This window comes from Tachysurus vachellii, chromosome 9 (assembly GCF_030014155.1).
Source record: "Tachysurus vachellii isolate PV-2020 chromosome 9, HZAU_Pvac_v1, whole genome shotgun sequence".
NCBI classification, from domain to species: Eukaryota; Metazoa; Chordata; class Actinopteri; order Siluriformes; family Bagridae; genus Tachysurus; species Tachysurus vachellii.
Genome location: NC_083468.1, coordinates 24,296,664 through 24,319,688, shown reverse-complemented (window position 1 = coordinate 24,319,688; position 23,025 = coordinate 24,296,664). Strand labels below are relative to the sequence as shown.

At 41.2% G+C, this 23,025-nt stretch overlaps 1 protein-coding gene across 2 annotated transcripts in view; it reads left to right on the top strand.

Annotated features, from left to right (window-relative positions):
- Positions 1-10,895: 10,895 nt before the first annotated feature.
- Positions 10,896-23,025, top strand: part of LOC132851440 (tyrosine-protein kinase CSK) — a 25,421-nt gene continuing 13,291 nt past the window's right edge. Inside the window, exons 1-3 of one of the 2 annotated variants that reach the window (XM_060878337.1) lie at positions 10,896-11,096; positions 18,441-18,488; positions 22,107-22,186. In XM_060878337.1, the coding sequence (XP_060734320.1) occupies positions 22,172-22,186 (15 nt within the window). In that variant the 5' untranslated portion in view covers positions 10,896-11,096; positions 18,441-18,488; positions 22,107-22,171. The remainder of the gene's footprint in view (positions 11,097-18,440; positions 18,489-22,106; positions 22,187-23,025) is intronic. The other variant, XM_060878336.1, reaches the window with a different exon arrangement.

The following is a 23,025-nucleotide window of genomic DNA, read 5'->3' as shown; positions in this document are numbered from 1 at the left end:
TGCATCTAAATTTGGGTATTAAGTATCGAATCTCTAACTTTAGAGAAGTAATAGATTAAGACTGGAATCTTTAAGGACACTGCAGCTGTAACATAATACACACTACACATTATGTACTCTAGCATCTATTGTACTGTATGAGTCAGTAAGTGTAGTATTGTCTCACAAGGAACATTAAGGCTTTTTTACTAAAGGGAGGTATAAGTGACAGCAAATGACAACATCACACACACATAATGCAATGGCACAAACGTAGCTATAGCAGAATATGGTAAATATTTAAAGTGTTAAGAAACAAAACACACAACCTGAGTTATTTTAAAATGTCATCAGCTGAGTGTCAACACCTGGTAGCCATAGCCAACACGTGCCTTGAGATGTAGCTTAAGTGGTTAAAGCTCTGGTTAATTAACCAGAAGTCCCAATTTGTTGGGCCCCTGATCAAGGCCCTTAACTCTCTCTGCTCCAGAGGTGCTGTATCTTTACTTTTAAAGTTGGGTTATGTGAAGAAATTTCACTCCAATATCATTTAACTGTGTTCTAATGTATATGTGACAATAATAAAGGCTTCTTCTTCTGCTTATATGACGTGTCCAACATTCCACATTCTTTTTCTTTTTAATGAATAAGCTATGAAGATATTTGGCGTGCACTCATTGGAATTTTAGATCTGATCACACGTGTAGTATAGTGCACAAGTATGCGTACAAATTGGGACACACCTTCTGTTTCTTTATTTAATGTCTCTGACACTAGGTTTTTGGGTTGTCCATGTGTCCATCCTTCCATGGCATCCGTCTGACCGAAATTATCATTAGCGTGTTATCTCCAGAATGAGGTAATGGAGTGAATGAATGTTTTTAACATTTATGTGGCATCATTGTAACGTAGATTAATTGATTAGATTTTGGAATTGATCCAAAGCAAGCTCACAGCAAGGTCAGATGTCTGAAAGTGCTAGACTTGTATGTCGCCGAGGCATCTTTGTCGTAATATTGTTGATATCGAGTTGTTTTCAGTTGACAGACAACTGAATACTGAATACTATTGTTTCGCATTTAAGGTGGCTTCAGTCTGGCTCTCCGTTACCCTTTTTTGTTCCTTCAGGCTGTTCTGGATTTAAGAGGTCAAACCCAGGCTGCTTATGAAATGGCAAAAATATAGCTTAGAGGCTGCAGGTCAAATTAGAGGCAAAAATGAGCTTTATGGAAGTTTTATGGTGATGGTCATGACTAAGAGAAAGACCTGGACCGTTTAAGTTAAAAGGAAATCTGAATAAATTATTATTTTAGTAATATCATATAGCATTTAACCATCAGACTGTTTGCCTTGTTTCTTTGCAGACACCCTGAAGTGTGGCCCTGGTAAAGATGTGAACACCACAGATGTCTATTAAATTAAAACCATTTTCTACCGCTTATCCGAACTACCTCGGGTCACGGGGAGCCTGTGCCTATCTCAGGCGTCATGGGGCATCAAGGCAGGATACACCCTGGACGGAGTGCCAACCCATCACAGGGCACGTCTATTAAATCAGAGAGTATAAAAATTTTAAGCTTCCCTTATTCGTAAAAGGTTAGAAAACCCAGCAGAGCTTATTCACCACAGTAAAGCATAGTAGTGGCAGCATCACATCATGGGAACAGCAGGGAGAATGGGCAGAAATATCAGGATTCACATGTGAAAAGCTGATAGAAACATATTTCAGAAGATTTAGTGTGTAATATTGTGTCAATTAAATGATTTGGTGAAAATTCCACCAAAGTCCATTTTACTTCCAGCTTATTACGCAACATGGAAATGTTCATGGGGTGTGTATATTTTTACAAAGCACTGCCACTGATTGCACCACATACTACTTTGCTTGATTTTTTCATCCCTTCATCCTGCCTTCATGAGCGCTTTCTCTAACGTACAAGTACTCGTTGTCTCCCGTGCGGCCTGTATGCTCTCTCACCTCGCTTGACACATATGTGTGCTCGCTGTCTTCCATCTTCCATCTCTCCCTCCATTCCTATGTTTTCTTCTCCTCATCCCCTCCCTCTTGTCTATTTTGGGAATGATGGCATGCGAGCTAAGTCTGTTGCTAAGCTAAACATGGGGCTTATTTTGTCCTTTCCTAGCCATTGATGTGGAACTGGCTGTGGATGTAGAACACGTAGGCTTGTGATGCTATCAACCAAAGTCATCGCCTACTCAAACACACACACACAGACACACACATGTACACAAGCACACACACGGAATTCTAGCAGAGGCCCAGGACTTATATCGCAATATCACATCCGGCCCTAAAAATAGCAGATAGAGCAATCTCTCACTGGTGGGTCCAGATGAGCAGATAGCAGTAAAAGACTGGGTCTCCCACCATGACACCACACCCAAAATGGCCGCCCTTGGCTCCAGTGCACACAATGTGCCTGCGTTAGATCAAAAGTAGATCAGATTAGTAACTGCTGAGATCTTTCTTATTGGCAGCAACGTGAAACACATACACACACACCAGCCCGCATCTATGGTGCTTGGTTTGTTATTTTTTCTCATTCCATTTATAGTAGCATCTACTGCTTTAAAAAGATGTACAGATAAAGAGTTCAGAGTATAGAACCAAGTCATGGATCCGCCTTTTACTTTCATTTATGCCATCTATGAGGCATGCACAGTATATTCTGAGAAAAAAAACAGGAGCATGCACGCACAGGAGCTAAATGAGGACATCAACGCACCATGCGCCATTTGTATTAAAGTCCATATAACCACTAACGCTCTCCACATGTAATTACAGTCTCATTACTCAATTAAGAGAGCTAAACTGGTTTCATTAGAGCTTGGTAATTTAGCTCTTTGTACAGTGAATGTCATGGATAAAAGCGATTCTGACTTTAATGTCATGGAAAGCACTTCCTGTGATTTTAGAGTTGGTGTATTTGCGTGTATGCGCCTGCCCATGTTTGCTGCTGGAGATGTTCTGGTGTGTGTGTGTGTGTTTCCTGTATGCAGAAGAGTGGCATTACAGCTGCCTCTCCGTTGATGTCATGTCAGGATCTCTGTGCACACGATCACGTTCGCACTTCATACATAGCCAGCTGAGGCAGGATGCTCTTATCTGACTTGCACATACCTGATCTCTCTTGAACTATGCTTACCCAGACAACTCTTTTAAAGAGAAAAACACAAACACTTTCTAAACAACTAATTTCTAAATAAATTATCCTTATATTGTGCTAATAATTTGTTTGAAATTTAAGAACAGCAATCTAAAGCACTAAAGCTTTTACAATGCCAAATGAATGTCTAATACAATATTATAATTGTATTATTGCAATTTTTTTATATAGTTTATCAGAATTGGATAAATTGCTTAAATTGGAACACTCATGTTCATGCAGTGGACGTCTCTCTTGGCTGAATAAAGGGGAAAAAAGCAAGATTGTTTAGCACTTCAGAGCTGTGAAATGTACAGGTGTAGCAAAGTATATAAAATGGGGAAGTATAAAACTGGCGAACTAGCTAAAATTGTAAGCCAGTCAGGAGATGTCAAATAAGAGAATGTGATCATTATTTTTTTCTGTTTTGAATGTTATTCTGTTTTTGTTGTTCTCTTCTTTTTCTGGCTGTTTATTTATAGCCTACTAATTGGTGAGCCAGCCAGGAGTTAAGATCACACTCTCAAAAACTCATGCATAGCAACTATGGTGCAAAACTAGCATTTTACTCAGTCACTTTCTCTTTATCGTAATTTTGCCTCACTTTAGGAGAAAGTCCTGAAAGAAAAGAAGGCAAGAAAAGAAAGAAACGATTACTCAATAGCTATGTATGTCAATAGCCCATTTGAATATAAATGGGACGTTTTCTATTCAACTGAACTATCAGCGAGAGAGGAAAAGAGAGGAAGAGAATCAAAGGGTAATGGGAGAAGGAGTGAAAAGGTGAATTGAGTTAAAAGCAGGAAGTCTGCAGTGTGTACTGTCTTAGCCTCACTAGCTGCCAACACTAATCCTCATCCTGTCTTACTCTGTAATTACCAAGCACACACCGCGCCTGCCTTTACATAAACAACTACTCTCTCTCTCTCTCTCTCTCTCTCTCTCTCTCTCTCTCTCTCTCTCTCTCTCTCTCGCTTACACACAAACACACACACACACACACACTCTTGCACACAAAGATGTGTTCACACGCAGTATCTGATTTGCTTTCTCATATATGCACTGGTTTACGCCTTCCCTGCACAACTCTTACACAATACACACACATATACACATTAATGGAGTGAATACATGCAACCTGTACAGATGTGTATTTGTCCATTAAGCACAGGAGCACTTTTGCACAAATATATTGCGTTTTTAAATTCCATCATTTTTATTTTTATATTCTGTATCTTGCTACATCACGTGTTAAAATGCGCAAACTAAGAATCCAAATGTTCAGTCTTTGTCTATAGTTATATTCCTTAAAGCAGAATTTTTAAATGATCTGTAAAATAGTAACATGGCATTACTGGAACAACGGCGAAGTAATTTGGCATGTTGTAATAAACGTGTACCATGCACATCTCTTTTATTGTGCAAAATGAACAGCTTCCGATGACTCACCACCAGTAGCACACACTGTGAGTCATGTAATGATGTACTGCCATTGTCCCAATCCCTACCTGCACACTCAGCTCCTGCTGCGAACATCCAGCCCTGCACTGCCACATGAATGTCCCTACCCTCCTCAGCCACACCTGACTCAGCTCATTATAAATATAATGCTGTAATTTAAATGCTGTATAGATACTGTATGTTCCCATATTATTTGTATTTATATTTAAGCCAAAGATGCACTTTTAAACAATTAAAGGTACGTAATGTCATGAATTTCATGAATACGGGACCTGAACTTTAAAATTAGTTTAACAACTGTGGAATAATTATCCTGCTGGCTTAGGAGCTAGTGTTGAAAGTGTCAAATAACTGTGTGTTAAGAGCTAGTGTTGAAAGTGTCCAAACTTATATATAGACAATCTAAAGCTGCTCTGGGGAAAAATATAAGATGTCACTAATTTACAAATCACACAAGGCCATTAATGTAATGAACATAAATCATCATCTGATTTATGTCCCTCGTATTAGATTATTATCTCATTCTCAGTTAATATCTTTACAAACCTTGCACAAAAATTTTAAATTAATTAATACAACTTTTAATACTTTCTCCTGTACTAGAATCCAAATATTTTGATACAATTTTCTTGAATATTTTTATAAATTTGTTTTTCGTGCATTCATTCATTCATTTTCTACCGCTTATCTGAACTACCTCGGGTCACGGGGAGCCTGTGCCTATCTCAGGCGTCATCGGGCATCAAGTCAGGATACACCCTGGACGGAGTGCCAACCCATCACAGGGCACACACACACACACACACACACACACACACACTCTCATTCACTCACACACTACAAACAATTTTTCCAGAGATGCCAATCAACCTACCATGAATGTCTTTGGACCGGGGGAGGAAACCGGAGTATAGAGATATTTCTTCTATAATTCTGTTATTATTATCTACATTATTTTTATCTGTTATTATTCTAGAATTTCTGTAAATATTTTAGGTGTCACTATTGGAATACTTTCTTTTAAACACATAGGATGATTTTTTTAATTTCCGGTATAATGGTTTATTTGTTTTTGCTCTTTGTATTCTTACACATGGACAATTCATTTACGATTTAAGAAAAAGTGACTTTTAGACATATTCATACAATTACACATGACGTGCAGTTTTAAGGAATCAAAAACCTAATCTGGATATGTTCTTGAATCATTTGTGTGTGCATGGGTTCAAATTGGTTACAAAGGAACAGGTGTTCAGACTTTTGAAACTTTTATGTTGTGTGGTATAACATGGCAGTGGTAGTATAATGATGATCATTATGTTCATTATTATTAGTGTGTAAACACATTCTGAATGAAAATTACATGTGGGCAGGGAGGCTGAGTGATAAAATACTTTGAGGTCAAAGAGGGAAACAATACGGGTCACAATAAATTACCTAAATACATTTTTTGCTATTTTATCTCATCTTTGAATAGGCAGGTCTTTTGCTGATAATTTTCAGTTCTTTCATTTTTCTCATAATTTTCCTGCATCCTGTCTTTCGCTCTCTCTCTCTCTCTCTCTTTTAACTCAATTCAATACAGATGAGCTGTCAGGATAAATATACATAATTCAATACATGAGAAAAGTTCTTGTGAACATGACACAAACAATGAGACATAGGCTCTGAATATTTCTTTGATGCTTTGTCTGGTTAGTTGCTAGTTCAGTTGATTGAATCTGCCAAACAGTCCATATCTCACTGCTCCTGTTTAGTAGAAACTTGTGACAGATGCATCAAGATCGATATCAGCACATGGTTATGTACCAATCTACAGGAAATACACTATATGGCCAAAGGTGTGTGGACACCTGAGCACCATCTCCACCATCCCCATGTGCTTGTTGAATGTTCAATTCCAGATTTAGTCCCACTTTGCCATGATAAATTCCTCCGCTCTTCTTGGAAGGCTTTCCATTGTCAATTTGTTCAAAACCAAGAACCTAATTGTCTTTGATTGGCCCAATTAAATCCCTGACCTCGGTCCTATTGACAATCCACAGGTTTGAAAATGGCAACAGTCTAGTAGCACCCTAGCAAACCACATTGAAAAAAGATAGCAAGGCCTCGTAACCACCAGGGAAAGCATAGCAACTGCCTAGTAACACCCTAGCAACCATTTTGTGTACTATAGAAACCATGTAGCAGTACTTTAGTAACCACCTGGAATACCATAGCAACAGCCGAGCAACACCCTAGCAACCACTTTGTATACTACATCAACCATATAACAACAGCCTCATAACCACCAGGAAAAGCATAGCAACTGCCTAGCAACCACTTGGGATAACTTAGCAACCATGTAGCAATACCCTAGTAACCACCTGGGATGCCATGGGAACAGCCTAGCAGCACCCTAGCAACCACTTAAGATACCATAGCAAGCATCTAGCAATGACGTAGCACCCATATGGGATACAACAATCTACCAATACCCTAAGGACCAGTTGTTATACCATAGCAACTGCCCAGCAACACCCTAGCAACCACTTGGTACACTATAGCAACTATCCAACAACAGCCGCAGAACCACCTGGAAAAGCATAGCAACTGCCTAGCAACCACTTGGGATAGCATAGCATCCATGTAGCAGTACCCTAGTAACCACCTGATATTCCATAACAACAGCCTAGCAACACCTTTGCAACCACTTATGATACCATAGCAAGCATCTAGTACAGCAATTTGTTAATACCCCATTGACCAGTTTGTGTACCATAGCAACTGCCTAGCAACACCCTAGCACATACCACTTGTTATAATATGGTCAGTTAATGGCACCAAATTTTAGGCTGTAAAATTTAAGAAAGAACTTGGAAACGTAAGCACCATGAGGCGCCTCCCAATCTTCAGATTATAGAACTAATTTTAATGCTTTATTTATCTTTAATTTATCTTTCTTTTAATTAGCAAACTCTCTCTCTCTCTCTCTCTCTCTCTCCTCTCTCTTTGTTGTAATGCCTGAAGTACGGCTTCCAGCACAGTTTATTTTACTGAACATTACCCCGTCGAGCAGGTTCAGCATTGCGTGCCGGTTTGTGGAGTGGGTGTGTGTGTGTGTTTGTGGGTGTGTGTGGGCAGGAGCAGTGTGTATGTGTGTGTGTGTGTGTGTGTGTGTGTGTGTGTGTGTGTACAGGTGGTTGTAAAAGTGTTCGTTCATGTGGTGCATACACACACCAACCTAAGACTGAATGAGTGTGTGTGTATGTATGTGTGTGTGTGTGTGTGTGTGTGTGTGTGTGTGTGTGACAGTCTGTTAATGAATGAGCAGGGAGTTGGTGCTCTTTACTAATGCAGCAGACAGAATAGATGAAATGCAATTGAGTCCAAAGTGCATTTTCGTCTCTGTCTGTTCACCGCGGGATTGCATGACAGGGAGCTGTTCTTGGTGGCGAGCTTATCACCTTGTATGAGTGTGTGTGTGTGTGTGTGTGTGTGTGTGTGTGTGTGTGTTTGTGCTCATGATCCTGATTATGCTGCTATCTTTGGTGCAGAGACGATAAAAAATGAGATACAAACTGGACAGAGATAAGACATCTGCACTAAGCCTGACCTCTCTCTCTCTGTCTCTCTTGCTCTCTCTCACCCAATCTCACTCTCTCTCTTTCACCCCTGCTTCTATTTTTTCTGTCTGTCTGGCTCACCCAGACACGCTTTGTCTGCTGATCTCTCTCTCTCTCTCTCTCTCTCTCTCTCTGCGACATCTTTTACTATCTCTTTCTCAGTCTACCTCTGTCTCTCGTTCCCCTTCTATCTCTCTATCTCTATTCAGAACAGTCTTTCCCTCTCATTTGTCTCAGTTCCCCCCTTGAGTGTTTTTTCCTATTCCTGTATCTTTTTTCTTTAAATGTCCCTTATTTGCTTCTTCCTGTCCCCGTTCTTTGAATGGAGCTTGGATTTCACACACCTGCTCTTCCATCCATCTGGGAAGCATGTGCAAGTCTTCCTGAGTGCCACATTTCTCTTTACAACTGAATGTAACACGAGTGAGAATTGATGCACTGTCTCAGCACACTGATGCACTGATACGCTCAGCTATTGTACCGTCCGAGAAGAAGATCCCAAGGAAATGAGACTCATGGCCTACATGGGCTACCTGAACCCTGTTCGTTTCAGAATTAGCTGACAGTGATACGCAATAAGAGTGTGAGAATAATTACAATCTGATCAGGATGAAATCTACAACACACAATGTATTCACAATGTTGTGGATTTGTCCTTAATTCTTTTCTCTGCAAAACTTGTTTATGGCACTTTATTTAAACTTGCACAAAGGGTGACCTACAGGGCACTGCTCCAAAGCGGGCATTTTATCATATTTTTCCCATTTTTCCCATTTAAAGGTCAGCAATTAGGTCACGGGGGGGCACGGTGGCTTAGTGGTTAACATGTTGGCCTCACACCTCCAGGGTTGGGGGTTCGATTCCCACCTCCGCCTTGTGTGTGTGGAGTTTGCATGTTCTCCCCGTGCCTCGGGGGTTTCCTCCGGGTACTCCGGTTTCCTCCCCGGTCCAAAGACATGCATGGTAGGTTGATTGGCATCTCTGGAAAATTGTCCGTAATGTGTGATTGTGTGAGTGAATGAGAGTGTGTGTGTGTGTGCCCTGCGATGGGTTGGCACTCCGTCCAGGGTGTATCCTGCCTTGATGCCCGATGACGCCTGAGATAGGCACAGGCTCCCCGTGACCCGAGGTAGTTCGGATAAGCGGTAGAAGATGAGTGAGAGAATTAGGTCACTTCATCAAGTTTTCTCTGCTGTAACGACCATCCTATTGATCCATGGATCTCTTGTTAAATCTGACTCCTGATATGTAATCTGGAATCCGTTCTTTCAGTGTGTTCGCTGTGTTCGCTGTCATAACAGTCAGCAAGATGTGTGTGTCTGTATGCATGCGTATGTGTGTGTGTGTGTGCGAGAGAGAGTGTGTTTTAACACACATTTTAGCTTTTTTAAATAGCAGCATCTGAAGGAACCATTTTATAATCTGTGATTCCAAAGAATGTGCTTGCTGATTGGCTGAATGCTGCATGTATGCAAAAAATGCTTTGCGTGTGTGTGTGTGTGTGTGTGTGTGTGTGTGTGTGAGTTCATGCCACTTGTTATCGATAAAAAGCTATCAGATATTTTATCCCTTATCTGCTCCATTCTTGTGTCACTTTGTGGGTCACTTTATGTGTCTGTGCGTATGAACTGAAAATGGATGTCACATGTGGGTACATCGCAAGCAACTGTGTGTTTGCCATCCATCCTCATTAAAATGTTCATCAGTAATAAGCTTTTATTTTCACACACACACACACACACACACACACACACACACACACACACACAACATCTTAGAAAAAATCTTTCTACTGAGATACAAATGAAGTGTACTTGTATCAGCCACATGCTCCAACACCTGATCTGACATCTCCAGTCATGAGATCTCATTGAGCTCCACTCAGTTCCAGTGATCCACTTACGCCCCCTGCTGGTCAATCAAAACAGGTTTATGGACCAATGTGTTGTACAGAGATAGATTAATCAACTAGGCTTCTAAGTTACTTATACTGTAAAGTAAATTGTCTTTAGTAAGTATTTAATCCAGGTCAGGGTTACATACTGCCATGTTTTTCCGCACACATTAACCAAATTTAACCTTAGTTGAGGATGAAAACAGTAACCTTGGAGCTGTAAAGCTGCAATGCAATGCAATACCCACTGGAACCTTGTGCCACTAAAATAAACAAATCAAATATTTCAATTCATAGCCAAACAAACAAACAAAAAAAATCAATAAATAATATGCTTAAAACTTAATATTACTGTGCATTACATACAGTATTTATATGCATCAACAAATTACAAAGATTTTTTTTTTTTACAACGCTGATGTGCAATTAGTGGGTTAGTTTGACGCGTAGTGAACCATTTTGGCCACACGGGGGCGCGAGTTAACCAATTATTAGCGGTGCTTTGACGGCGCAAGATTTTCAAATAACCAGTAAATTAACATATAAAGTTTTTTTGTTTTTTTTAATAATCTTGCACCTAAACATTATACGTGAAGTGATTTAGAGGTTGTGTGGGAAGGAAAAATAAAAATCCGATAAAAAAAAAACAATGGCTCGATAATTTTGCGCGGTTGTAATGACGCGCATGCGTACTGTAGACCAACTGGCATGTAGAGTGTTGACGCCTGCGTAGTGAGCACCGAGCGCAGTGTTTTCGCGCATGCGCAGTGCGCGGAGCCCATTTCCTCTTCTGCAGGCCTGGCTGTGAGTGAGAGAGAGAGAGCAGCAGCAGCAGCAGCAGCAGTAATCAGTTCCGTTTTATTTCTACAGCGTTTTGACTGGATGATAAACCGAATTAAGCTCCTTTTCCGCCCCCAAGACAAGTCCGTGAAGTAGAAGGTGTATGTTTAGTGCCTGAGGAGAGACAGAAAGGGAAACAGCTCCAACACGGTGAGTTATTAGCGGTAATTAGCTTCGGCTGCCGTGTCAGGGCGCTGTAGCTGCTGTAGCTTCTGTAGCTGCTGTAGCTTCTGTAGCTGCTGTAGCTTCTGTAGCTTCTGTAGCTGCTGTAGCTTCTGTAGCTTCTGTAGCTGCTGTAGCTTCTGTAGCTGCTGTAGCTTCTGTAGCTTCTGTAGCTTCTGTAGCTGCTGTAGCTTCTGTAGCTGCTGTAGCTTCTGTAGCTGCTGTAGCTTTCACAAACACTGAGGTTTACACTTTAATAGCTTTAAACGTTTACTCGATCATCACAAACACGTCTTCTGTACGTGTCAAGCTACTTTAATCAGAAAGCTCAGTGAGGTCTTGTTTTAGCAGCTTGCTAGGCTAACTACAGATTATTACACATATTGAGTGTGTGTGTGTGTGTGTGTGTGTGTGTGTGTGTGTGTGTGTGTGTGTGTCCATTTCTGTACCGATAAACATGCACACAAGATCTATGGAAACATGTAAATACGTTGTGAGAAACGACTAATATGCATAGTGTTAATATATACATGCATATTTATGAGTAATTTGCATGCCTGTGCACGTATAATTATGTAGTGTGTGTTTGTAATGGCAGTGTTTCAGGTCTTCTTTGCATTCGAGCATTAGATAAAGCTGATGGTTTATGGTGTGAAAGTGGTGCTGGGACTGTAACCAGAATCCCACCAGGGCAGTTTGACAGCTGAGGTGTGGCTGTGTGGAAGAGCAGCTCCACATTATGAGCGTGTGTGTGTGTGTGTGTGTGTGTGAGAGAGAGAGAGAGAAATCATGTTCTTGCACTTGTTCGATCTAACGCATCCAAAGTCGTGTCTCCGAGTCGAAACCTTTGCTGTAACTCAACGTTGTTTTCCGTGCAACACTTTGCCAAACAGAAACACACTCCGACAGACAGGCCGTGCTGGAGATCCACCAGGAGGTGCAGGCTTTGGCTTGAGAGAAGCCGCTGTGCAGTGAAGTGAACTGAAGCGAGCCGAGAGTCAGGATGGTCCAGGACAGAAACTGGGGTAATCCAACTGTTTGGCATTGGGCACTTTCGGAGGAATCCCACAAGCGAGACAGCAACCTGTGACGGATCCGTATGCCACGTCTGAGTCGTACAGGCTTCACGCCAAACCCACGTCCTCTACCTACAGTACTTTATTCTCTTTAAGTAGTTGATCCTGCAAGTCGAGTTCTGAGAAGCTTCCTTTAAGTAGCGTTTGACTTATCCGGACTTTACCATGCCGATGATGAATCATAGACGTTGAGTCAGATTAGGAATGGAAAAGATGTTAAATTGTTGAGTGGTTGGAGCAGGACATACGTTAGGAGCGGAGCTGATGCTCTGACCAAACACCGTGCTGTTTCCCTAAAGCCAGATTTGTTATTTCACATGGCAGGATTTCAGGAGGTGATTGAAGGTCTCCTCTACCTCCACCACCCTGAGTCAGGGCTAATCTGAGTTTTAAATGATCCATCGGTGATGAAATGTGGGTAAGCGGTGCCTTCTGGGAAACCATGGCAACCAGCAGCAAGGTTTCCGGGACACCAGAGTGAAACGATGTAAGGTGAAAAGTCACCGTTAAATTTTTTTTTTTTTTTTTTTTTTTTTTTTTTTTAAAAACCCTCTTTTATATAAACTTCAATGGAAGCTGTATATAGAAAATCTTACTAATACTAGATTGTTCTCATTTGCATAGAGACTAGAGGGGGCGTGGCTGGGCTAGTTTGTAGGTCACATGACCGTGTGTAGCTTTACTCTTCTGCGTTTTTTTTTTTTTTTTACTATCGCACAATTATAATTTATTGAAGCTCGGTCTTTAGTGAAAAATCTAATAATAATAAAGAGATGTCATAAACGAGACAAATCCCGGAGGTGATAATTACGTTGTGTGATCTGGACATCTAAACCTGTACACTGTAAACTTTCAATATACTTCACAACATGAAGGATTTAAACATTTGTCCATTTTAACACAAAGTCTAATCAGGCGACAGGATGCTAAATATCTGAAATTTTACAAGCGACGTAGCAGAAAAATAGCTGACCCGTACGATGCATGGGCTGTATCCATGGCAACCACGGTTACCACTTTAGCAGTTGGCTAGTTTAGATCATCTGTTCGTCATTTCTGACTATTTAAAGGCTTATTCTGGTTTTTAGTGTAACTGTAAAGAGGGGAAGGACCAGGTTTTGTTTTTTCTATTTTTCCTCTTTTTCTTTTTTTTTTTCTTATTTCCTTCCTCTTTTTTTCCCATTTATGTACTTTGACCTGCACTCGTTTCTCGGGTCATTGGAAAAATTGTAAAGTCTGGTGGAGATTTTCTGAAAAGTTTACATTTCCAACTGTTTTCCTTCTTTCCTTTTTTCCTTCTCGTTTGCTTGCTTGCTTTCTTTCATTTTTTGTTTCTTGCTTTCTTGGTTTTTTTTTTTTTTTTAAATGCTCCGTATTCCTCCCACGTGTCTGTAGCATCTCTTGTAAAATGTGCACAAGGGTCAGAAGGCGAAGAGGAATAAAACAAGCGTGACGCAGCGGTGCTGTTGATTCTGTTGCTCTTCTTGTCCCGGTTGTCGTATAAGATAACGGTGAAGCCCGAGCACCACGTCATGCTTTCTCTTTTACTCGCTTTATGCCATCACTTCCATACGCGAGAACTTCCTGTTAGCGTCGACGGGATCGAGTGTGTGAAACTTCCCTTTTTGTGTAGATTTAAAAAGAAAATAAACAGATATCGGATATCGACTCTTCCTCCTCTTCCATAGATGTCAAGCATACAGGAAAACCTCTCGCACGTTATTTATTTATTTATTTAAATATGGAAGATATATTTTTGGTGTCTCTGATATGTTTATGGAAGTGCAACGTGACACTTTGTGGGATGATGCCGATCGTAGAACTGTCTAAAAGAAGGACACACTGTAATATTGTGCTGTAAGCTGATTGGACACCGTCACGGATATCAGGAGAAGAAAGTAAAAAGGAAAGGTTTCTGTTGTGGTAATGATGACGAGGAGGATAAACCGTCATGAGTGACCACAGTTCAGTTCAGCGAGCACTGAGACACATGACGTGACGACGCACCAGTCACTTCACTCAGCCGCAGGAGCTGAAAGCCGTACAGGAGTCTTATCCCGGCTGAAGGTTAATGTGTCAGATCTGCCGTTTAGCATTTCCTGTCCTGCTGAGCGTGAAGTGGTGGAACTGATCCGAGATCATTCTCTGCTTCTGTTAATCCAACCACAACGTCCACGGCAGTCCGGATCCGAGCTTTCTTTCTCTTTACCCGGCTGCAACTGATGAACTTTACACTTAGCCTAAAAAGTGATCATTTGGAAAATAGACGCATGACGTTACACCGATGGTGGTGTTGATCAGGTTAATCAGTAGCAGCTTATTTGCCCTCTCTCGGGTTAAACAGTGCTGACGCTCGTCGCTCAGAGGAGACAGCTAACGGACCGGGTTTGTGGAATTAAAAGGAGATCCTGAGCGTTTTAGGCAGAAGTCTTCAAACTCCAGCTCAGTGCATCGTGTCATCATGCTCTGATGAGAGATCTTGTATATCTTTAGCTCTACGTTCTTTTCTCTATCTTTCGGTAAGAGTTTTATCCTCCCTCGATCCTCTGTCGCTCAGGAGCACCGAGCGTGGTGTGAGAATCAGTGCAGTTTGTTCAGGAAGATCAACACACCTACTGTGGTGTACTGGCGACGTGTGAAAAGACCTGAAGAACCTGACACGTACCTGAGCAAAAAGAGAGATTAGATGTGAGTGGGAGGGCAGAAAGAGGGATGAGGGATCGAGATGTGAGAGAGGGAGGACATAGAGAGATAGAGAGACAGACAGACAGAAGAGAAAAAGAACCGAGAGAGAGCACATAGAGAGAAAGAGAGCAAAAAGGGATGAGAGGAGAGAGAGAGAAAGAAAGAAAGAAAGGGAGAGAAAGATATGGAGGGCAGATAGAGGGATGAGGGAGAGACTGCAGAAAGAGAGGGACAAGATTGAGATGAAGGAAAGCGAGGGTCTTTTAGTGTGACCCAGGGGGTTTTCTGGTGCTCCAGTGACAGGATCCTGGGTTTCTGACATCCACCTTCACTGATGATCTGCGCAGGAGAGCAAACGCTTCATCACTCGCCAGGACGGACGAGACGGGGACAGGGGGCGGGGCTTCGCTGGCTGTCGGTTAATATCTGAGAGTCTGCACCACAGAGTCCAGATAGACACGACTGCGTGGATCATCTCTTTTTTCTAGTCTGATGTTGAGGGAACAGACGAGCGCTCAGTGCTGTAAATTTGAGGCGCTGATGTCGTACACACTCTTGTTACAGTAGCTCAGCGTAGTCGTGTGAGAGTTATTTTCCAAAAATACCTCTGCGCACTTGGATGCAAGTGTGAAACTGTGAATGTGATCTCAACTGAGTCAGGACTTTCAGCTGGTGACGCATTCGTCTCCGAAGCTCTCGGTCTGTTCTGGTTAACGATCCGCTTTTATTCAGCGATTGTTGCATTATAGGCAAAGGCATTCTGTGGCCCAAATGAATCTGATGTTAGCTGAGAGCCAGACCCTCTCTTCGTGTGTGCGTGTGTGTGTGTGTGTGTGTGTGTGCAGCTGCTTTGTGCTTTTGTGTGCACGTTTCCAGCAGAATGGCGTCTTTGTGAGTCGACATCGGAAGGCAAGAATCCAGCGTGCTGCCTCCATCTGGTCAGACATGCTGCCACTTGAGGGTTTTGTTCAGCTATCAGACAAGAACATGCACACACACACACACACACACACACACACACACTCTTGCTTAGGGAGATCAGATGTTGACAGCGTGGACTAATCCACCAGATAAAGAGCAAACAGAGGATGAGGGAAACGGCTATAATTATCACGTGTATAAGTGTGGAAATGGAAACGTCAAACGTGTCCTGCACTACACACAGCTTTGTGGTCAGGGAGGCTTTATTTCAGTCGTGTGTGTGTGTGTGTGTGTGATTTCCTGTGTTTCTCTTTCACATGCGATAAGAATAGCTCTGGACATTGCAGTGCAAGCCTGGAAGGATTGATGCAGAACTGTGCGTGCATGCATGCGCGCGCGCGCGCGCGTGTGTGTGTGTGTGTGTGTTTGTGTGTGTGTGTAAGAATGTCCACTACATGCTACACAAACCTCAGGTAGAAAAAGACCCTAAAAATAAAATCGACAAATGCTTTTACCGTCTTTGTTTTTTGGGGGGTTTTTTTTGGAAATTTTTTGGTGGTCTTCCTTTTAGTGGAGTTTTAAGCGACCCAGAGCACGTGTAGGAGGATAGATTTGTTTAACGCTAAAATTCATTAACATTCTCACAATTTTAAGAATTAATGTAAAACATCAGGCGAAGGTAATAAATAAATCGGTTATACAATGATGTATGAGTTATAAATAAGAGATGGAAGCATATAGATATAAATAAGTTATTATATATAAATAAGTTATAAAGCGGTCACGTGGAGACGTGAGCACACCGAGGTACTGAACACGAGTCCATCTGTACGAGCTGGTGGGAGTTCTGTCGCACTCGAGTCAAAGCTCGTACACGGATTGGAAGTAAAGGAAGCTTTTATCTGATGATGATGATGATGATGAAGAAACACATGTAACACATGAGTGTCAGGGGTAAAGAAATCGAATGGTTGTGTCCCTCATGAGTCTGAGATGATGAAAGATCAACACGAACACATCAGGGTTCGATAGAATCACACAAACATGAGCCTTCGCGCTCTGATTCGGACCGCCCGGCGATTTCCTCTTTACAAACCTGACCTCCGATACGGAGTGCTGGATGTGTTCATTCGAAAGTGCTTCTAGTCAGGAATTATTAGACTCACCGTAGAACCCGGGCACGAAGCCAGGAATCTCACCTCGTGTATCTTTAAATCTAGACCCGGGTCTTTAACGTCCTCCAGACAGATCATCACAGATCACTGATCACGTCTCGGGGTGTTTCTCCTTTTCTTTTTAGTCTAGTCTGTCTTTCAGAAGCAGCCTTTCTGCCTCGTCTGCATTCCTGAGCCCGTCTAGCAGGCCGGTTCGAGTATTTGGTCGTGTCTTTATTCGCTTTTTACACAAGTGCATCATGTAGGCAGCGTGAATAAAGAATTCTGCCACATGTTCATGTTGGGATTCGCCCAGTCACAGATAAGGAGCGTCGACCTTTTCTGATAAACCTCTCGTCCCTCAGACAGAGGTGAGATCTCAGCCGTTATCTACTCATCTGTGTGTGAGAGACCATGAGGCTTATTTACAGAGGCTCGCTACCAAATATAAGGTCTCGCCAGAGTTTCCGATGAAGCCGTGGGAGGACAGAACCTCCATCACAAAAGTGCACTTTTATTTATAGCGTCCTCTCCATTATTAAAAGTCTTCGACAGAAAAAGAAGTCAGAGGTGAAAGGCAACATGGTGCGATTTAGTGGGTTCCTTCGTTGTATTTGAGACGCTGTGATACGAATCACGTTTAAGATGCCGGGTTTCTAGAATTCTCTTAAGTAGCCAGATTTTATTTTTTTATTATTAAACCAATAGACGTGTTTTAGACAGACAAACACAGTTAGTGAGGGTCGGCGTTTTATTTTTTATTTAATTATTTTATTTAATGTTTTTATTTATTTATTTTTTTCCTCCTCAAAATTTCTCAAACTGGCTCAGAGATGTACATCATTTATCAAAATCTTTATTTGTTTTTGTTTTATTTTAATTTATTTTTGCGGCTTCCTTTTCAGTGTTTTTTGTTTGTTTGTTTTTTTTGGTCTTTTCCTAGTTACATGTTTTTGACTTTGAATTAAAGGTAACATGGGTTCACTGTATTTGTCCGGAATTTCACAGGTGTTTTATTTTCCCCAGAAGAAACATTTTGGTAAAAGTTTTAACCAAAAGGATTAAGAAAATAGTTCAGACGGTTTAAAAAATTTTTTTTTTCCTCTTTTTTTCCTTTCCTGCTCCTGGGGTCATCAGTGATCAAGCCAGAGCACTGCCTCAGTGATGAAAGTGAGGAAATAAAGATGATAAAGAGTGCAGTGTTTTTTCCTCTATCTCTCTCGTGTGTGTGTGTGTGTGTGTGTGTGTGTGTGTGTAGGTGTGTGTAGGTGTTCTCGTGCGTCCTCATGTTGCTTCTGTGTGTGTAACCTGAGCGATGTTCATATCAACAACCTTCATTGTTCACATCGTGCATTTATTTCATTATTAACCATCACGCTTCTCATGAGCACTGCTAATCTAATCTATTCACCCTCTCTCTCTCTCTCTCTCTCTCTCTCTCTCTCTCTCTCTCTCTCTCTCTCTCCTTTGTGCTCTTTTCCTTCCTTTCTTGTTAGAATCTTGATTTCTGAGCTGAACCGCAGTTGCTGAGAATAAGAGCAGAGGTGCAGATTGCTTTTGCAGCAAGTTTGCAGAAATCCACACTGATGCACAAATAACAGTACCGACTATTCTCATTCTCTCTGTTTGTGTGTCTCTCTCTCTCTCTCTCTCTTTTACACACACACACACACACGTTTGTTTGAACTCCACATCTATATTTGGTTCCCTCGGGCTCGGCTCTGAGAGAGAAGGATTCTTCTCGACCGCGCCCATGTAGATTTGCATAATCATTAAGGTCACATTTGCATATTTTCAGCACAGCTCGGTGTCACATGCTGTAAACCGCACAATGCAAACTGAGGCTAACCGCTCACTGAGTCTGCACCTGACACACTTTCAGAGTTCAGAGGAGTATGCAGGTCTAGATGGCACGACTAACAAATGCCCCTGAAGTGGTTTCAAACGTGACCCCAAAAAGTTCAAACTAAGCTCTGTTTGTTCTGCTCACTAATTATCCCAGATTAGTCCTAATTATACCAGATTAGGCTAATTGATAAAAGGAATATTAATAATTCCTACTGACAAGCTAGCTCGCTTTATGTATGTATGTGTTTAGTGCAGCGAATCAGAACAAATTAACACGTGGCAAAAAATCTCTCCATCGACAGTTTTAATAAGAAACGGTGCGTCACAATCCACTCGCTAGTTCACTAGTTATGGCACGGATCACTGGGTCGCCATTTAAAGGGATTGCGCTCTCTGTGTCTGTCTGTCTCTCTCTCTCTGTCTCTGTCTGTCTCTCTGTCTCTGTCTGTCTCTCTCTGTCTCTCTCTCTCTGTCTCTCTGTCTGTCTCTCTCTCTGTCTTTCTCTCTCTCTCTGTCTTACTCTCTCTCTCTGTCTGTCTCTGTCTCTCTCTCTGTCTCTCTCTCTGTCTCTCTCTCTGTCTCTCTCTCTGTCTCGCTCTCTGTCTCGCTCTCTGTCTCGCTCTCTCTGTCTCGCTCTCTCTGTCTCGCTCTCTCTGTCTCGCTCTCTCTGTCTCGCTCTCTCTGTCTCGCTCTCTCTGTCTCTGTCTCTCTGTCTCTGTCTGTCGCTCTCTCTGTCTTTCTCTCTCTCTGTCTCTGTCTGTCTCTGTCTCTCTCTCTCTCTCTCTGTCTCTCTCTCTGTCTGTCTCTCTCTCTGTCTCTCTCTGTTTCTGTCTTTCTCTCTCTCTGTCTGTGTCTCTGTCTCTGTCTGTCTCTCTGTCTGTCTCTCTGTCTGTCTCTCTCTCTGTCTCTGTCTATCTCTGTCTATCTCTGTCTGTCTCTATCTGTCTCTGTCTATCTCTGTCTGTCTGTCTCTGTGTTCTCGTACCTGAAATGACGTCATATTTTCTGTAGCATATCATCTTTACAAAACAAAAACAGTGGATCGAATCTCTGACAACTTTGACTAAAGTTTTAAAAGAAGCCTGTTTTGGTGGTTGTAACTCAAAGGATTGCTTATGTTATTGATTTTGAACTTTGAGCTTGTGTATACGGTTTGTTTGTGTTCAGCGGTGAATGATTAAATACGTGCCTGTGATTACTAACGACAGTAGACGTGTGTATTAATACATGTGCAGGTTAATGACCAGTCTTTCCTGATTATGAGCTTCCTGTTAGAACAAAGTGTTCAGAATAATCGTTACTAAGAAAGAATTAAATGCCAAGGAGGAAGTTTGAGGGTTTTCAGCTGGCATCATCACCATACGGTTATCCGTCATTCCAGTTATTGATTGGTTTTAAAACACACACACACACACACACACACACACACACACACACACACACAAAATTTGAGGTCTCTGCTCTATTTTTGGCTTTAGTCTGTTTGCAGCAGGCCACAATTAGAACACTTCCTGTTTCTGCACGGGTATCAGGAAAACACACACACAGCTGTTTGGTTTTTTTCTTCTCTTCATGTTGCTTCACTCATCCTATAGCTGAGCGTTCTGGACTTTACCATATCCGGCCAAGTGACTCTTTATCCTGTTGTTTGTTTATTTTTTTCTCTGTGGTCTCCTTGGTTACGGGTAAGATGTAGGTGGAGCGTAGTGTGTTAAGTGCCATATCTACCCCAATCATACTCAAACCCCCTCAACGATATGGGTGATGGAAACTGTGTGTCAGCTTTCATGGCCATTCTGGCTTTCACTTCCTGTTCGTGGCAGGAAGCCAGAGAGGGACTTGTGTTCCCATGATGCAGCGTAGCCTAAACACACCTCAACTTTGTGCTGTTGGTTAATATCGTTTTATATTCGGGCCACACTGTGAGTACAGCTGAGCGATTAATAATGTACTCTGTTTAATTGTCACGAGATAACGAGATATTTTGCAAAATCTGAAAAGTTTTTATTTTTGTGGACGAGAAGTTCCAGCTTTTACGTTGTGAACTGTTCAGATTATTACAAAATATCTCACATTTTCAGTGCTAAATGTTTGCGTTGTTGTAGCTGTTGTGTATTGTACAGTTTATGAGCAATATCATCTGTTCAGGTTCTGAGTATGAATGGATCCAGTGTCCACTGATGTATAACGTTTTCACCAATAATTGTTTTTATAATCAATAAGGATCTAGTTCTGATTGTTGCTGAGATTCACTTCTGTTACTGTGTTTTAAATCATCGCTCCGAATCCAACTGGTTCTAATCCTCGTAGCTCAACTCGTTACACTTCACCCAGTCGAAGTTCCCGCTCACATTTAACCATCATTTGAACTTTCAGAGCTCAAAAACGGAAGAAAAACAAGTTAATCCCAGTAACGTAGGCAGCAGGCGACGTCTCCTACATGCTGTGATGTCATTAGAATCTTAATTCTTCAATGAAAGCTGTAAAGAAAGAAAGAAAGAACGTTTTGAGTCTGAATTGTGTTTCTCACTGACGGCTAGACGTCTTAGCGACGGACGGACGGATAGATGGATGGCAAAATATACTGTATGCATGGTGTGTGTTTTTTGTTTTGTTGTTTACATTCGATGGCTCAGAATTTGACGTATACAAGAAAATAATATTTGGTGTTAATATTAAAAGTGATTACAATTATATAAATAAATATCAAACAATAAATATATATATAATACACTGAAAATGCCGCATTAAAGAGATAACGTTACACAGCTTTTGACTTTTTTGATTTTAATAAAAAAAAAATCTGAAATAAAAAAACACTAATTAAAAAGATGAGGGAATAAATGAGCAGCTTCACTTTCTAATTATTTTTTTTAATAAAAAGACAACGCGTAATAGGACGATATTTCAGACAAGCATGTTATTAGTCCATGACAGTAACGATATCATCATATCACTCAGAGTGAAGTCTCCTGGATGAAGAAAGATTATTTATAGAGCTTCAGTAGTAATATTGTATCTCACACTCATCGCGTTATAGCGCTGAAAGACACACAGTCAGGGTTTTGTAAGCGTTCGGTGAGGACGAAGACCTTTTGGGTGCGTGGGCTCTCGGCTGAGCCGCTGCAGTGGAGTGTAACAGACACGTGCAGTTTATTAACTTCTGTTTCGGCTCACACTAAAAACCAGTGAAGTGAAACTCACATCAGGTTTATAAAAATGTATTGACAATGTCCACGTTTCCCCCTGTTTGTGGTTTAATGTGTGTGTGTGTGTGTGTGTGTGTGTGTGTGTGTGTGTGTGTGTGTTCTCAGCTCTGATGCTACCTGTTACTCTGTGACACCTGCTTGTGGAGACTTCGACCCCCCCGACACACACAATGTCTGGGCTACAGGTACACACACACACACACACACACACACACACACAGTCCTGATCAGTGATGCATGAGTCCTGCACACATCCTTCAGTAGTGAAAGAGGAATGTGCACCACGACTCATCCGGTTCATCTGCTGCATCTCAGTTTGCTGAAGCGGTTCAACACGTTTTCAGGAAATAAGATCATTTTTGGTTTCTATTATTTGAAAATTCGGTTGCTCTTTACTTTTGACTTTTTTTGTCTTTGGTCATGCGTGTAACTGGTTCCTTTTACCCCAGACTCGTTACTCATTTAGTTCTCAGGTACAATACAATTCTATTTAAAGTGAGAGCAACGTGTGTGCAGTCGAAATTCACATCCTCGACATGTACGTATGAAACATGACACAGTTCTAACCTGTATATACAATACTATGTTTATAACACGTTTATAAAGCATATATAGTTATAACGTACGTGTATAACGTTTTTGTATTTATACCATGCGCATACATTAGTACTGATTTATAACATCTTACTTATTCATAACACTCGTCCAACTTAATATACATCTATAACACACATATTCTACATAATACATGTTTATGACCTGCGTGTACAACGTTGTGTTTATAACGTGCACATATTTATAACATACGTATAGATCATGAATAACTCGCACATCCAACATCTTACTTATTTATAACTTGTACATATCCACTTTACAACAGATTTATTTAATTATCAATCCTTTGACATACATTATCTTATTTGTACTTATTTAGTGTTTATAACGCACATATACATGTTACTTACAGATTTTACATAGTAATAACATTCACCTTCCTTATCATTCACATATTTATTGGTGATAT